The sequence below is a fragment of the Dendrobates tinctorius genome, unplaced genomic scaffold (genome assembly GCF_039654945.1).
Source record: "Dendrobates tinctorius isolate UK_male_01 unplaced genomic scaffold, ASM3965494v1 ptg000022l, whole genome shotgun sequence".
Classification (NCBI taxonomy): domain Eukaryota; kingdom Metazoa; phylum Chordata; class Amphibia; order Anura; family Dendrobatidae; genus Dendrobates; species Dendrobates tinctorius.
In genome coordinates, this window is record NW_027361690.1 from 20,478,388 (window position 1) to 20,493,113 (window position 14,726).

The following is a 14,726-nucleotide window of genomic DNA, read 5'->3' on the forward strand; positions in this document are numbered from 1 at the left end:
TCGTCGTCAGCTTCCTGCGGAAAGACGAGCGACGCGTGGACGCGGGCGGGAGGACGCAGGATCGCCTAGTGTGACAGGTAAGTAGCGACCCCCGACCCCTGTGATGTCGCTAGTGAGATCTGCCTATGTGGCAGCTCACTAGCGACCACTTAGCGATGTACCAGCGATCCTGACCGCGTCATATCGCTGGTCGAGATCGCTGGTGCATCGCTAAGTGTGACAGTACCTTTACACTGTCATGCGAGCTCGCTGACGGAATCACGGTTTATTCATTCTGCAACCACCAATAAACAGTACAAAACAGAGGCTATGGAGGGCAAATGAGTGCGAAATTTGAAACCCAACTGCAAAAATAATTTGCAGCCCCAAATACATATATTTATCTTAAGAAGCAAAAACATTTCCAAATGTGGACAACCCCTTTAAGCTGGGCGACCAAAAATGGTAATTCTCATGTGGTTTTTTTAAATTTCCTTTTTACCAGCCTTTATTTGATAAGACAATTATTGTGATATTTCAAGCTTGCTGCGTTTTACAGATGCGGTGACACCAAAGAGGATTTTTTTTTTTTTTTACTAGTATGAACTTGATAGCAGCACACATAAGGCAGACAAGGAGGCCCCCATTAGGCCCCCGGATGTTCTGGCCTCGCATCAGCGACCATTTCACATCTGCAATATGCTAATCCTTTATGCAGATTTGCACAACATTCTACACTTTGCTGCGTACACGGTGGAATCGGTTCTTTTTCCCATCACGAGTGGATCCTTGCTCAGCTGTGTAAAATTGTGCTTTATTTTAATTAATGCAAAAAGTATATAGTCAGGAAATGACATTATACCTAAGGCAGGGTTTCATTATACACATTTTAAAAGGGGTTTTTCCCCCACATAAACATTTTTAAAATGCTGCAGTTTTTACAAAGGTCACTGAGAAGTATCTTTATGCTAGAGGGTGGGCGAGCCAATGACAGCGCGATTTTTGCTGGTGAAGATTCAGATAAAGTAGGATAGCAATGCCATACGCTAAACACAGAAGAGGCTTTGTGTGCATGATGCCCGCCCCCTAGTGTCCGGGATGGTATTACACTATATGGGCACTGCACATGGACTGCTGTTTATTTCTGATGCTATAAAGCACACACTCCACTGTACTAGCTAGATCGGTAACGCAAAAAGGCAGTCTATGCTCAAATATGGCTACATCACAGAAAAACACACATTTCATTTATTGGCTGCTTACTTACACCTAACTAATGGAAGTAATATTATATTCATGACACGTTTCCTTTTAAAATGTCCAATACAAGAATGCACTGTATATGGCAGGGTGAGCACCACATAATATTAGAGATAATCGCATAGCCGGGTGCATCTTGATGCGCTAACAAGAATGTGAACTGAAACCAAGAAGAGCGCAAATGATAGTGCACACACAACATATACCAAGAATAAAATGGCTTTATTAGACAAAAATGCCAAACAGACAAAGATCACAATTAAAAACAATTAAAACCATGTATGGAGCGACATGCAAGAAAAATGGGGAGCAGGCTCCTCTTATTAGTAGATACTTGGACAACATATATTTTAAAGAATAAAACACCCCAAAGAGTAGAGATTGTAAGTTAAACAATGAGTGGACTCACAGGAGGAATGGTATGTGTAATGCCTAGCAGTAATATAATACACAAAATGAAAAATACATCAATATTCATACACCATATATACTCGTGTATAAGCCGAGATTTTCAGCCCAATTTATTTGGCTGAAAGTCCCCCTCTCAGCTTATACTCGAGTCATATACCGGGGGGTCAGAGACCGTACTCAACTCCTGGCAGATCTCTGCAGCCCCTGCTTCTCCCTCTGTCGTCTGCTTCCTGCGTTCAGCGGTCACGTGATACCGCTCCTTAAACTCATGAATATGCGCATATTTATGACTTTAATGAGCGGTACCACGTGACCAGTTGAATGCAGGAAGCAGACGACAGAGGGAGAAGCAGGGGCTGCCGCTGCAGAGAAGACCTTGCATCAGGAGAGGCGAGTATGAGTGGGCAGAGTAATATTCACCTGTCCCGGTTCCAAGCCGTGCACTGCTGAGTCTCCGGGTCCTCCTGCTGTGACGGCAGAGGGCGCGATGGTGTAGTCAGTGTGCGCTCTCTGCTGTCACTGACTGCAGAGATCCGAGAGACAGCGGTGGACGGCGATGGAACAGGGACCGGTAAATATCGCCGGTGCCGGGGGCTCAGGACACAGGCACCTGGCCCCCCAGCGACAGAGAGGTGAGTATGTCTTTTTTATTGCAGCAGGATATGGGGGTATTTATGGAGCATCTTATGGGGCAGCATTAACCCTTGTGCAGCAGCATATGGGAGGAATTTATGGAGCATCTTACAGGGCAGCATTAACCCTTGTGCAGCAGCATATATTTATGGAGCATCTTATGGGGCAGCATTAACCCTTGTGCAGCAGCCATATTATGGGAGGGTATTTATGGAGCATCTTACGGGGCAGCATTAACCCTTGTGCAGCAGCATATGGGGGGTATTTATGGAGCATCTTACTGGGCAGCATTAACCCTTGTGCAGCAGCATATGGAGGGTATTTATGGAGCATCTTATGGGGCAGCATTAACCCTTGTGCAGCAGCATATGGGGGTATTTATGGAGCATCTTACTGGGCAGCATTAACCCTTGTGCAGCAGCATATAGGGGGTATTTATGGAGCATCATTAACCCTTGTACAACAGCATATTATGGGGGTATTTATGGAGCATCTTATGGGGCAGCATTATGGGGGTATTTATGGAGCATCTTATGGGGCAGCATTAACCCTTGTGCAGCAGCATTATGGGGGTATTTATGGAGCATCTTATGGGGCAGCATTAACCTTTGTGCAACAGCATATTATGGGGGTTATTTATGGAGCATCTTACGGGGCAGCATTAACCCTTGTGCAGCAGCATATTATGTGGGGTATTTATGGAGCATCTTATGGGGCAGCATTAACCCTTGTGCAGCAGCATAGGGGGGGGTTTTATCTATGGCGCATCTTCTTGGACCACCATTAACCCTAGGCTTATACGCAAGTCAATAAGTTTTCCCAGTTTTTGTGGCAAAATTAGGGGGGGGTCGGATTATAGACGAGTATATACGGTAAGTAATAAATCACTAAATGGCAAAAAAAAAAAAGGAAAAAATTCCCTAAAGCAGTCCCATTCCTCATGAAGGTCCTATCATTAGTAGATAATACAGTGGAGATTCACACAGCCCGCTCTGCCCAACGCATCGCTGCCCAAAGCAGCTTCGTCAGGGGAAGGACTACTATTACTACTAGGCATTACACAATTACACATACCATTCCTCCTGTGAGTCCACTCATTGTTTAACTCACAATCTCTACACTTTAGGGTGTTTTATTCTTTAAAATATATATATTGTCCAAGTATCTACTAATAAGAGGAGCCTGCTCACCATTTTTCTTGCATGTCGCTCCATACATGGTTTTAATTGTTTTTAATTGTGATCTTTGTCGGTTTGGCATTTCTGTCTAATAAAGCCTTTTTATTTTTGGTATATGCGGTGTGTGCATTTGCATTCTTTTTTTCTTGGTTTCAGTTCACAATACAAGAATGTGGCACAACACACAGATGGCTATATAAGTATATATAAACTATATAAAAAAAAAAAAAAAAAGACTATTTCAATTGACGAGTAGATGATTACGTTGTCCAAACATCCTCATGTGCTGATATATGTAGATTATGTACATGAATAGCCTCCTAGGCTTTGGAATTGATACCTGATTCAGTTCACAGTTGTCAGAATATACGGGACTAGTCCGCAATCTTTCAGCTGCTCACTGCAGGCCACGGGCAGCTCTGCGCACTCATCGAGCACTGTCATCTGCAAAATGGGTGAGACCAGTGCACGCTGGGATCTAGGAGTTCATGGGGAAGATTGCTGGTGTGCACTGGCACATAGACGTTCATGGCTGCATTGGGTTTAAGGACAAAGCAAGTGAATCATGTAAATAAGGATTTCAGGGATTCCAAGTAGATCAGCAGTAGCCTAAGTTAACTGCTTCTGATGTGACTACATGAAGTATTTTGCCTGACATACTTCACCCTTGCCTTCTAATGTTCAGGAGGCGCCTTCTCGTTCTTGTGCCAGGGATGGCAGGCAAGTTATAGCCTGAACATCATGACATATAGGAGTATTCTGGATGGAGACAACTCATCTGGTAGTCAGAATAAGGCTACTTTCACACTTGCGTTTTTTTGTGCTGCGTTTTTGCGCATAAATGCGCATGAGTTTTTTCCCTATATTTAACATGGGTGTGCATTGTCATGCGTTTGTATGCACATGCGTTTTTTTGTAGTGTGCGCCCGGGCACACAAAATGCATCCTATTGCATTTTTAGTGCGTCCGACCGGTCTAAAAAAAAAAAAAAAAACGCCATGCAATGCGCACGAAATTCACCCAAAACCCATTAAAGTGTATGAGAGTGCTTTTTGGTCATGCGCATGTCAGCGCAAAAAAACGCATGCTTTTTTTTTTTCAAAAACCATGCGCAAAAAAAACAACAAAACGCATTTGCGTTTGCACTCCGCACGCAGCGCAAAAAAACACAAGTGTGAAAGTAGCCTAATTAACTTCTCAGTATACTTACCACATCACCAATCACAAGCCAACATAATGCATAGCGCTGCAGCATGTGATTGACCACCATGGCCAAGTGACATCATTACACCACTGTACAAACAGCGCACAGAAGAAGGCAAGCATCTGTTCATAACAGTAGGTTTATTGAGAAGGTCATTATTTCTCAGCTGCCTGCCATTAATATGCGCTGGCAAAAACCCCTTCAATATGGCCGCACTATAAGTTAGCTACATAAAGCGACATATCTGTCAGGATATGCATTACCTTCCAGCTGCATTGCAAGGCAGATCATGAGGTTCCAGAATTGATTACTAGATAATTTGTAAGATATGAGCAATGAAAAGTCCTACACTTATCTTGGACAAAGAAGAGTGACTTTGTAAGGCCCAGCGCATACATCCATTTGAATGGCCTGTACTGCATGTTATATTTCCAGGTGATTATACCCCAAATGATTACAGCTAATCTCTACAAGAGGGAACGTCCTTGCGAGAAACCCCTTTTAGGGTAGCCTGAGATGAAGTGGTTAGCACATGGCTAGAATGTGGGAGCTTCCTGGATGGCGGGGATTAGCAGATTACAGGGAGACACAAGGAAGCAGATTACTTCTTATTAAAGGTGCATTAAAAGACATGGTTATCAATAATAATCAATTTACTGCCATTCCCTGCAAGTGACTGTCAGGAAGTGGCAACACATCAGCCGCACACCACGCACACATCAACTGCTGTTCTGGCCCAACACTCATAATTAGCATCTTTTACTCTAAAGAACGCCATTTCATAAAATAGACAAAATTACTATTCAAATCAATAAAACAAGGAAATACATTTTTCTTTTTTCAACGCTGTGTCGGTTCTTAAAAAAACAAACAAAAAAAAACGAACAACAACACAAGACAAGGGATGCAGTGGTATGGAGAAATCTTTACCAGTTTGAAGTTTATTTTGATCATCTGTTTCAATGCTTTAAATCCCCATTCTCCCTTTTCACCTTCCAGTTCCAAAACCTAAAATATACAAGAGAGAATATATAGTTTACAAACACTGATTCAGCTGAATTTTACAAAGGCAATTTAGTTTGGCTGTCCAGGATCCAAAACTCTAGTCAATGAAATATTTTTTAACCACACATTAGATCAACTAGGTAAAACAGACCTAAACATAAAGGGGTATCCTCAAGTTATTAAATTGCTTTAATAAGAAAGCATGAAGATATTCAAGTTTGCAATTGACTTGCTTCTTTTAACAGCTTTTATCTTTTATAGTATACAGCTGGTTGCCCCGGAGATTGGCCATTAGAGACGGCCCAGACCCTGGCACAGTAGTTATCGTATTTTTTAGACTATTTTAATGTTATAAGGTGCACCTCTATCCCTAAAAGCCTGTCCAAATGTAGCTTGCCTTGGAAGGCGGGGAAAGCCAGCGGCGGCAAGAGTGGAGATTGCTGCGAGCCCTGGCCTGGGGAGGAAGGGGTGTCTCGGCGGCGCGAGGTAGGAGTCTCATTGATCTCCCAGTGGTCAGCTTCAGGAAAATGGCGCTGGTGTCAAGATCTCAATCTGCACATGCGAAGCCTCTGGCGCCAATTTCTCGAAGCCCACTGCCAGTAGATCAATGGCTCCTGCCTCACACTGCTGGGACCACCCCCTCCTTCTAGTACAGGGCCCGCAGCATCGACCCAATCCTGCCGCCGCTGGCTTCCTGCAGTGGCAACCCTGCTCCTGCCTCCTGTGACCAGGTCTGTACATAAAGTGCAGCACAGATTCATCTCAACTAAAAGCCTAAATCATGAACAGAACAGACATTTATTTATAAGACATTTCATACCTTTCCTAAAATATTATGAAAATATTTACAGCACTGAACCACTGGACCCAATTTATTATACGGTATATCTATAATCTTAGGAGTCAGACTCAACTAAAATGGACACCGACTCCACAGCCCTGCCCGTGACCCCGCAACACCGAAAGTGCTTTCCCCCCGTAAGCTAAATTAGGACTATAAGGGTATGTGCACACGCTGCGGATTCTGCTGCGTTTCCGCAGCATTTTTGGCTCTGCAGAAACGCAGCAGATTTTGCTGCGTTGTACAGTACCTTTATTTCCTATGGAAATAAAAAAAAGCTGTGCACATGCTGCGTTTTTTTCCGCGCAGTTTTGCTGCGGTTTACAATCCGCAGCATGTCAATTGTTTGGTGCAGAAACGCTGCGGTTTTACACCTCATCCATTATGAGGTGTAAAACCGCAGGGCAAAACCGCAGAAAAAACGCAGATAATCCGCAGATAAACCGCAGCACTTTGTCCTGCGGATTTCCTGCGGTTTTCTCTACAAAATCCGCAGAGACTAAAAACTACGTGTGCACATACCCTAAGGAAGACCCCCATTTTCACCTCTCTCCAGCCCACTGTTTGCTATATAGCAGTTATCTGCTCACCTCTCTTTCGGGTCTTTTACACTTGCCGTATTTTTGCGGGCCATTTTTGCGGCCCCAATAGATTTCTATGGGGCCGCAAAAATTTGTTGGATCGCCGTATGGCTGTGAGGGCGTGAAAAATTATCGAGCTTGCGCAATATTTTTCACGGCTTACGGACACAGCCGCAATAGATTTCAATGGTGCCGCAAAAACAACGGTAGCATGTTTTTGCGGTACACCGTATTTTTTCCCACCAATTTGTTAAAACAGGGAAAAACGGTGATCCAACAAGGTTTTTTGCACAGCAATACGGCCCGCAAAAAAACACGGGAAGAGTAAAAGAAGCCTAACTCCTGAGCTGCAGTTATAAATCTGGCAAACTCACCAGCCCATATCATGGACTTCTACAACAGCAGTTGTCCTCATCATGGCTTGTACTGTCCCAGCTATGTGCTTGTTCAAATGCCCTGTTATCTTTAAGTGCAAATACAGTGATGACAGTGTACACTCCAGAACAAACCACCGACCTCTGAGCGTGATAAATAAACTTAGAATAAACTTTTAACCTAAATAACCAGTGAATACACTTCCGATTATAACCAAATAACTTTTAATGAAGGTGCACTAGACTCCTGCTATAGTGTTACGAGCAGGGCTGTGGAGTCGGTAACCAAACCTGCGACTCCGACTCCTCAATTAACCTTCCACCGACTCCACGACTCCAACATATATTGCTTATATTTAAGTGAAAAATTTATTGTAGTACAATGTGAACATCAGACATTTAATCATTTTTATGATACAATAATCAAGACATTTAGATAGAACATAATATATTTATTGGAATACAACTTTAGAACACAAAAAACTGTAATAAATTGTAAATACACTATGTAATATCGATTACATATATATATATATATATATATATATATATATACATACACACATACATATATATATATATATATATATATATATATATATCTCACTATGTAATAAACTATGTAAGTGGCAAAACACAGTTTTCAACAAAAACATACTAAATAACATTTGTGCAGTCTATGAATTTGTTCTAAGAAATAGAACTGCCTCCATCAGATCCTCCTTCATAGAAGACCTAAAATCTGACCTAATAATTTTAAGGCCAGAGAACAACCTCTCCACAGTAACTTGGGTTGGAGGCAAAGCCGTAACCACATGGGCAACATCTCTAACAATTTCCGGGAATAAAGGAATTGCCTCATGCACAGTCAGTTTTGATGAACGGTTGAATTTTTCTTTTTCTTTGAGAGCAAGTGAAACATTTTGCTGAAATATGGTCAATCTGCTTGCTATAGGAGACGGAGTGAAATCTTTTTCCTTGCAGCAACACTTTGCCTGCTCCATGTCATCCAAATACTTGTCAAAGTCAAACTCCTCATCTGATGAGTATTAAGATATGGCAGCAGTAGCACTGTCAGGACCCAAGTCCTCTTGCGCCTGGCAGTCCTCCCGTAGGCCACTCATCCTAACTGCTACCTCAGTCAGAACTTCTTTTCAATCAATCAAATTTATTATCGCCAAGTACATATTACATATATACAAGGAATTCTTTGTGGCAAAGAGACAACATAATATATAACAACAGATACAACAAGTAACAGCTAACAAGACAGATACAGTATATAGTCTACACATGACGATTTAATTGTTGAACAGAGAGTGGATAGAAGCTGTTCATATGGCGGTTGGTGCTGCATTTGGGGACTCTGAAGCGACGTCCTGAAAGGAGTAGTTGGAATGAGGAGTGTCCCGGGTGAGAGGGATCGGATGAAATTTTCAATGCGTGGGATCAAATACTCTTATCATAAAGATCCTGGATTTTAGGCAGACGGGAACCTATAATTCTCTCTGCTGTTCTGAAAGTCCTTTGTAAGCGGAGTTTGTCATGAGCAGTGGCTCCCCCATACCAGACTATCAGAGAGGAACAAATCACAGATCTGATGACAGCATTAAAGAATAAGATCAGCAGATTCTTAGATAAACCATATCTTTTCAGCTGACGCAGGAAGAACATCCTCTGTTGTGCTTTTCTTATAACAGCATCCACGTTTTTCCCCCATTTAAGATCATGAGAGATAACACCAAGGAATTTGGTCTCTGTGACCCTAAGAACCACTTCGTCATGGATGTAGATTGGAAGTATCTCATGTTGATCTTTCCTAAAATCCACAACCATCTCAGCAGTTTTTTTAGTGTTGAGTACAAGATTATTGGCTTTACACCAGTCACATATTCTTTCCACCTCACTCCGATACAAGTCTTCAGCATTTCCCCTGATGAGACCAATCAGTGTCATATCATCGGCAAATTTCAAGATTTTTACTGAGTCTGCTGAAGAGTTGCAATCATTCGTATAGAGAGAAAACAGTAACTGGGACAAAACACACCCCTGAGGTGCCCCGATGTTTGTGACCAAGGTGTCCGAAGTGAATGGTCCAACTTTTACACTCTGTATCCTGGCTGTCAGGAAGTTATAAATCCACAAGCATAAGTTGAGAGGGACTCCAAGAGCTACCATTTTCTTATGAAGTAAATTCGGATCAATGGTATTGAACACTGAGCTAAAGTCCATGAAAAGAATCTGGACACATGAGTGCAGTTCATCTGTATGATCCAAAATGTACTTCAGTGCCAGACTGACAGTGTCATTTGCCGAACGATTCTCCTTATAGGCAAACTGAAGCGGGTCCCATAGCTTCTGCGTGAATTTTATCAGGTGGGACATCATAATTCTTTCGAAGACTTTCATAGCTACAGATGTGAGTGCTACTGGTCTATAGTCGTTCAACTCAGAGGATCCCACTTTCTTGGGGACAGGGATAATTGTGGAATTTTCCAACACTGAGGTACAACGCATTCTTTCAGTGACACATTGTATATATTTGTCAGTATAGGGGCAAGCTGGGTAGCACATACTTTCAGACACATTGGCGATACACCATCAGGGCCAGGTGCCTTTTTGACCTCAAGTCCCTTCAGGATGCGTATCACCTCTGCATTGGAGATCACTATTTGGGTGTTGCACAATGAATGTTCTTTATATGAACAGACTGAGGAGCTTAGAGATGAATAGCCACTGTGTGTAGAGCTTGCCTCAAATCTGCAGTAGAATTCATTTAACTCTGCTGCCAGACTTCTGCTGGGGTTCACTATAGTGGGGTGGCTTTTATAATTGGTGACCTCTCTTAATCCTCTCCATGCAGATCTAGTATCTTTTGATGAGAACCTTTCCTCCAGAATCTTTGCATACTCGTGTTTGGCTAACTTGATCTCTTTAGATAGCGAGTTCCTAAGTTTCTTGAATTCAGTAATATTGCCTGCTTTATAAGCCTCCTCTTTTCTCTTATGGATCAACCTGACTTTATTTGTAAACCATGGCTTGTTGTTTCCCCGAAAGTGGACAGATTTGGATGGAACAAACGTGTCTTCACAAAAACGGATATATGAGGACACTGCATCAACCCATTCATCCAGAACCGAGCATGTTTCCTGGAATACCTCCCAGTTCGTGCATTCAAAGCATGCTTGTAGTTGCAATTTTGCCTCCTCAGACCATGTCTTCTTTGTATAAACTGTAGGTTTGGATGTTTTCAACCTTTGCCTGTAGGCTGGAATTAAATGAATTAGACAATGATCTGAAAAGCCCACTGCTGCTCTCCTCACTGCCCTGTAGGCCCCTTTTATGACTGTATAGCAGTGATCAAGCGTATTGTTCTCTCTCGTGAAGCAGTTTTTATGTTGAGTAAATTTGGGGAGATCCAGGTTGAGTTTTCCTTTGTTAAAGTCCCCCATTACGATCACAAATGCTTCTGGAGATCCTTTCTCCCATTCTGATATTTTGCAAGCTAATTCACCAATAGCAGCTTTAACAGATGCTTGAGGGGGAATATATACTGCAACCAGAACCATATATGAAAACTCTCTTGGAGAGTAAAATGGTCTACAATTGAGTGCAAGGTACTTCAGATCTGGAGAGCAACCTTTTCCTTTAGTAAGTTGTTGATCATCAAGCAATATGCGATGACTTGGGTCCACATAAACAACTGCCAGAAAAATTTTATTTTCCAATAGCGGTGTCTCTCTCCGTTTCATTGAAGCAGAAATGCCATCTGCAATTAAATCTCTTTGGAACAGGCAAAATAGCAAGTTCTTCCACTCCCTTATGAAAATGCCAGGAGTTTAATCCTCAGCTTGTAATTTTTTAGTCACGGTAAATAGGTGATTTGAGCAATTCCTTCAATTCAGCCACCTGTGTCCATTGACCTTCATTTAGGGTTACCTGAGGGTTCATCATATCTACAAGAAATGGTTTTAGCCAGGATCAAAACTAGGGGGGGGGAGGGGGGCAGAACCTCATACTGTTCCTCAGAATCTCATACTGCACACCTCAGCTGCTGCAGAACCTTATACTGCACTCCCCTACACTTGAAAATAAAGCCTGCACCTTAAGATGTGGTGAATGCAGTCTATTTATTCCAACCCCGACACTATCAATTGATGTTGATGTGTTACTGAAGACGAGCAATCCCTGTCCTGGACGTTCTTTTGGGCAGCTATGAGGTGTACCTGACTGGTGCTAAAAAAAAAAAAAAAGGAGTGTTAGTCTGTGTGCTACCCGGCTTTCATTCTTTTTGGTACAGATAAGATATGGATAGACAGATATGGATAATTGGATGGATAGATAGAGCAGATTGCTAATCTGCTTTTGCTATTGAAAACATTATCTATGAGCTCAAAAACCTTTCAGGTGATGCGGTTTTTTAAAAAGCTGATCTGCTTTTGCAGCTGAAAAACGTATCCTCAAAAAATGCAGGAAAAACGCTGTGCGTGAATGTAGCCTTAGATCAGGAATAGAACAGCCATTTAAAGGACATTTGATAACTTTCCCAAATTTCTATGAAAAAATATTCAGCACATTCTGCATTGAACTACTGTACCCAATTTATTATATATTTTAGGAGTCGGTCCATTTTACACCGACTCCAACTCCACAGCCCTGGTTACGAGGGTATTTTTATAGGATAACACATTACCCAAATCATTTATATTTATATAAAATGTAAAAGACATTGAAATATTAGAAACAAAAACTGCGTTTGTACAGATGGAAATCCTCCAATTGTTTTTTGGGCATCTCTCAATCAGAGGACCAAGCTACTTCTGTGTACTCATGATGGGTACACTATGCCTATATTTCTGAAAAATCACCTAGATCAATCTCTACCAAGAAATAGATAATTAAAATGCATGAAAAGGGTAAAGTCACCAGTTTAACAGAATTCTACAGAAAATAGGCATTACCAAAGGGATTCTATAAAACAAAAATGCTTTATTGATACATACATATTCTCTTGTTTTTTTTCCTTTGTATGTATATGAAAAAAAACTTCATTCTCCCTCCCTAATGGGGGTGGTGTTTGTTGTCCTCTGTCATTCTTGGGTCCTCTACCAGAGGCCTGGGAGTTTGAGGGTTTTGTGCAGGATCTTAGTTGTTCCCAGCATTGTGCTTTTCTGGACAGAGAGCTCAGATGTTACTCTTTGGATCTGTTGTAGCCATTTTTCCAACTTAGGAGCACTTGGAGCAATGACCCCTATCACCACTGAAATCACTGTTGCCTTCACCTTCCACATCTTCTCCAGTTCTCCTTTGAGGCCCTGGTATTTCTCCAGCTTCTCATATTCCTTCTTTCTGATGTTGCTGTCACTTGGCACTGCCACATCTATTACATTGCTGTCTTCTGATCCTTGTCTACTATCACAACGTCTGGTTGGTTAGCCAACACCTGCTTATCTGTCTGGATCTTGAAGTCCCACAAGATTTTAGCCCTTTCATTCACCACCACTTTCTCTGGGGTCTCCAACCTGAACTTAGCCCATATGCTGTGCAGATGTTCCTGCATACAATTCCGGCTACTTGGTTGTGGCGTTCGGTATACGCAGTTCCTGCTTGCATTTTGCATCCTGCCACTATGGGTTGCAGCCATTTGTAGGATTACAAAGGATATAAACAGGAGAATATGTATGTATGTATGTATGTAAGTATATGCACACAGTACAGATCAAAAGTTTGGACACACCTTCTCAAAAGAGTTTTCTTTATTTTCATGACTTTGAAAATTGTAGATTCACTCTGAAGGTATCAAAACTATGAATTTACACATGTGGAATTATATAATTAACAAAAAAGTGTGAAACAACTGAAAATATGTCTTATATTCTAGGTTCTTCAAAGTAGCCACCTTTTGCTTTGATTACTGCTTTACACACTCTGGCATTCTCTTGATGAGCCACATGTATTAGTTCATAGTTTTGATGCCTTCAGAGTGAATCTACAATTTTCATAGTCATGAAAATAAGGAAAACTCTTTGAATAAGAAGGTGTGTCCAACCTTTTGGCCTGAACTGTATTATATATATAAGGAGCAGTGCCGAATCTTCTGTTATATATATATTTTATTTTTTTTTGTGTATATATATATATATATATATATATATATATATATATATATATATATATATACACACACACACATAAAAAAAAAAAAAAAAATATTATATATATATATATATATATATATGACAGAAGATTCGGCACTGCTCCTTAACCCCTAAGCAGTTCCATGACTGCCATTCAAGTCCAAAATCACACACCTGGACCGACCGCCAAACTACAGTCCCAACGGGTGCTCAATCCAGAGAAGCAAACAAGTAATCTGATGATGTACAAAAGAGAAAAAGAAAAAAAGTGATGGCACTCACAGTTCTGTCGTGAAAATTTATTAATGATTAAAAGGCATTGGCACGGGAGGAACGTACAGAGAGTGCACGACGGCCGTTTCACGCACTTGTGCTTCAAGGACCCGTTGAAGCGCAAGTGCGTGAAACGGCCGTCGTCCACTCTCTGCACGTTCCTCCCGTGCCAATGCCTTTTAATCAATAAAGAATTTTTCACGACAGAACGGTGAGTGCCATCACTTTTTTTTCTCTTTTGTACATAATGAGATTATATATATTTATTATATATACACTGTGGTGCAGTGACCACTGTGACAGCTAGGGGGCGCTGTATGGGTCATGCACACACGCATATCCATTGTGGTAATGAAGATAGGATGAGTTGGCTCCATGGAAAGCATTAGGAACTTTCGGATGCTCCTGGAGTATCGAGTGACATACCTGCAGTTGATGGAGCAGTTGAGACTGGACCGACTGCGGATTAATAAATAGGTGCGGAACATCACGTGGCGGCTACCTTCAACCCAAGATATAAAGACCCGAAGGGTTCCTCCGAATAGTGAAATAGTAGGTAGCCGAAGACTGTCAGCAAGGCAAGAACGTCAAAAATCTGCAAGTGGCCGTTCAACTGGCAGTACGAAACTGAGACACCTTAGCTCCTGTGACATTCTAAATGGGTCAGACTCAGGCCAGACAACTGACGCGACTGGAAGTGAGACTTCTGACTGTATCCACCGGGAGAGCCGGCCAGTGAAAGGTCGGGTGACGGAGAGCACTGCAGAAATGTGGAGACAAAGCCGGGTCTACTGACACAGTTGGACGGTGACTTAAGGCCCAAAGCTCAACGCCGACATAAGAACTGCTG

General features: G+C 41.8%; 1 protein-coding gene across 2 annotated transcripts in view; it reads right to left on the reverse strand.

Moving 5' to 3' along the window:
* The window catches only part of COPS2 (COP9 signalosome subunit 2), a 79,721-nt gene that overhangs the window by 38,659 nt on the left and 26,336 nt on the right, over positions 1–14,726 (reverse strand). For both annotated transcript variants that reach the window (XM_073568462.1, XM_073568461.1), the window contains exon 3: positions 5,596–5,673. In XM_073568462.1, the coding sequence (XP_073424563.1) occupies positions 5,596–5,673 (78 nt within the window). The remainder of the gene's footprint in view (positions 1–5,595; positions 5,674–14,726) is intronic.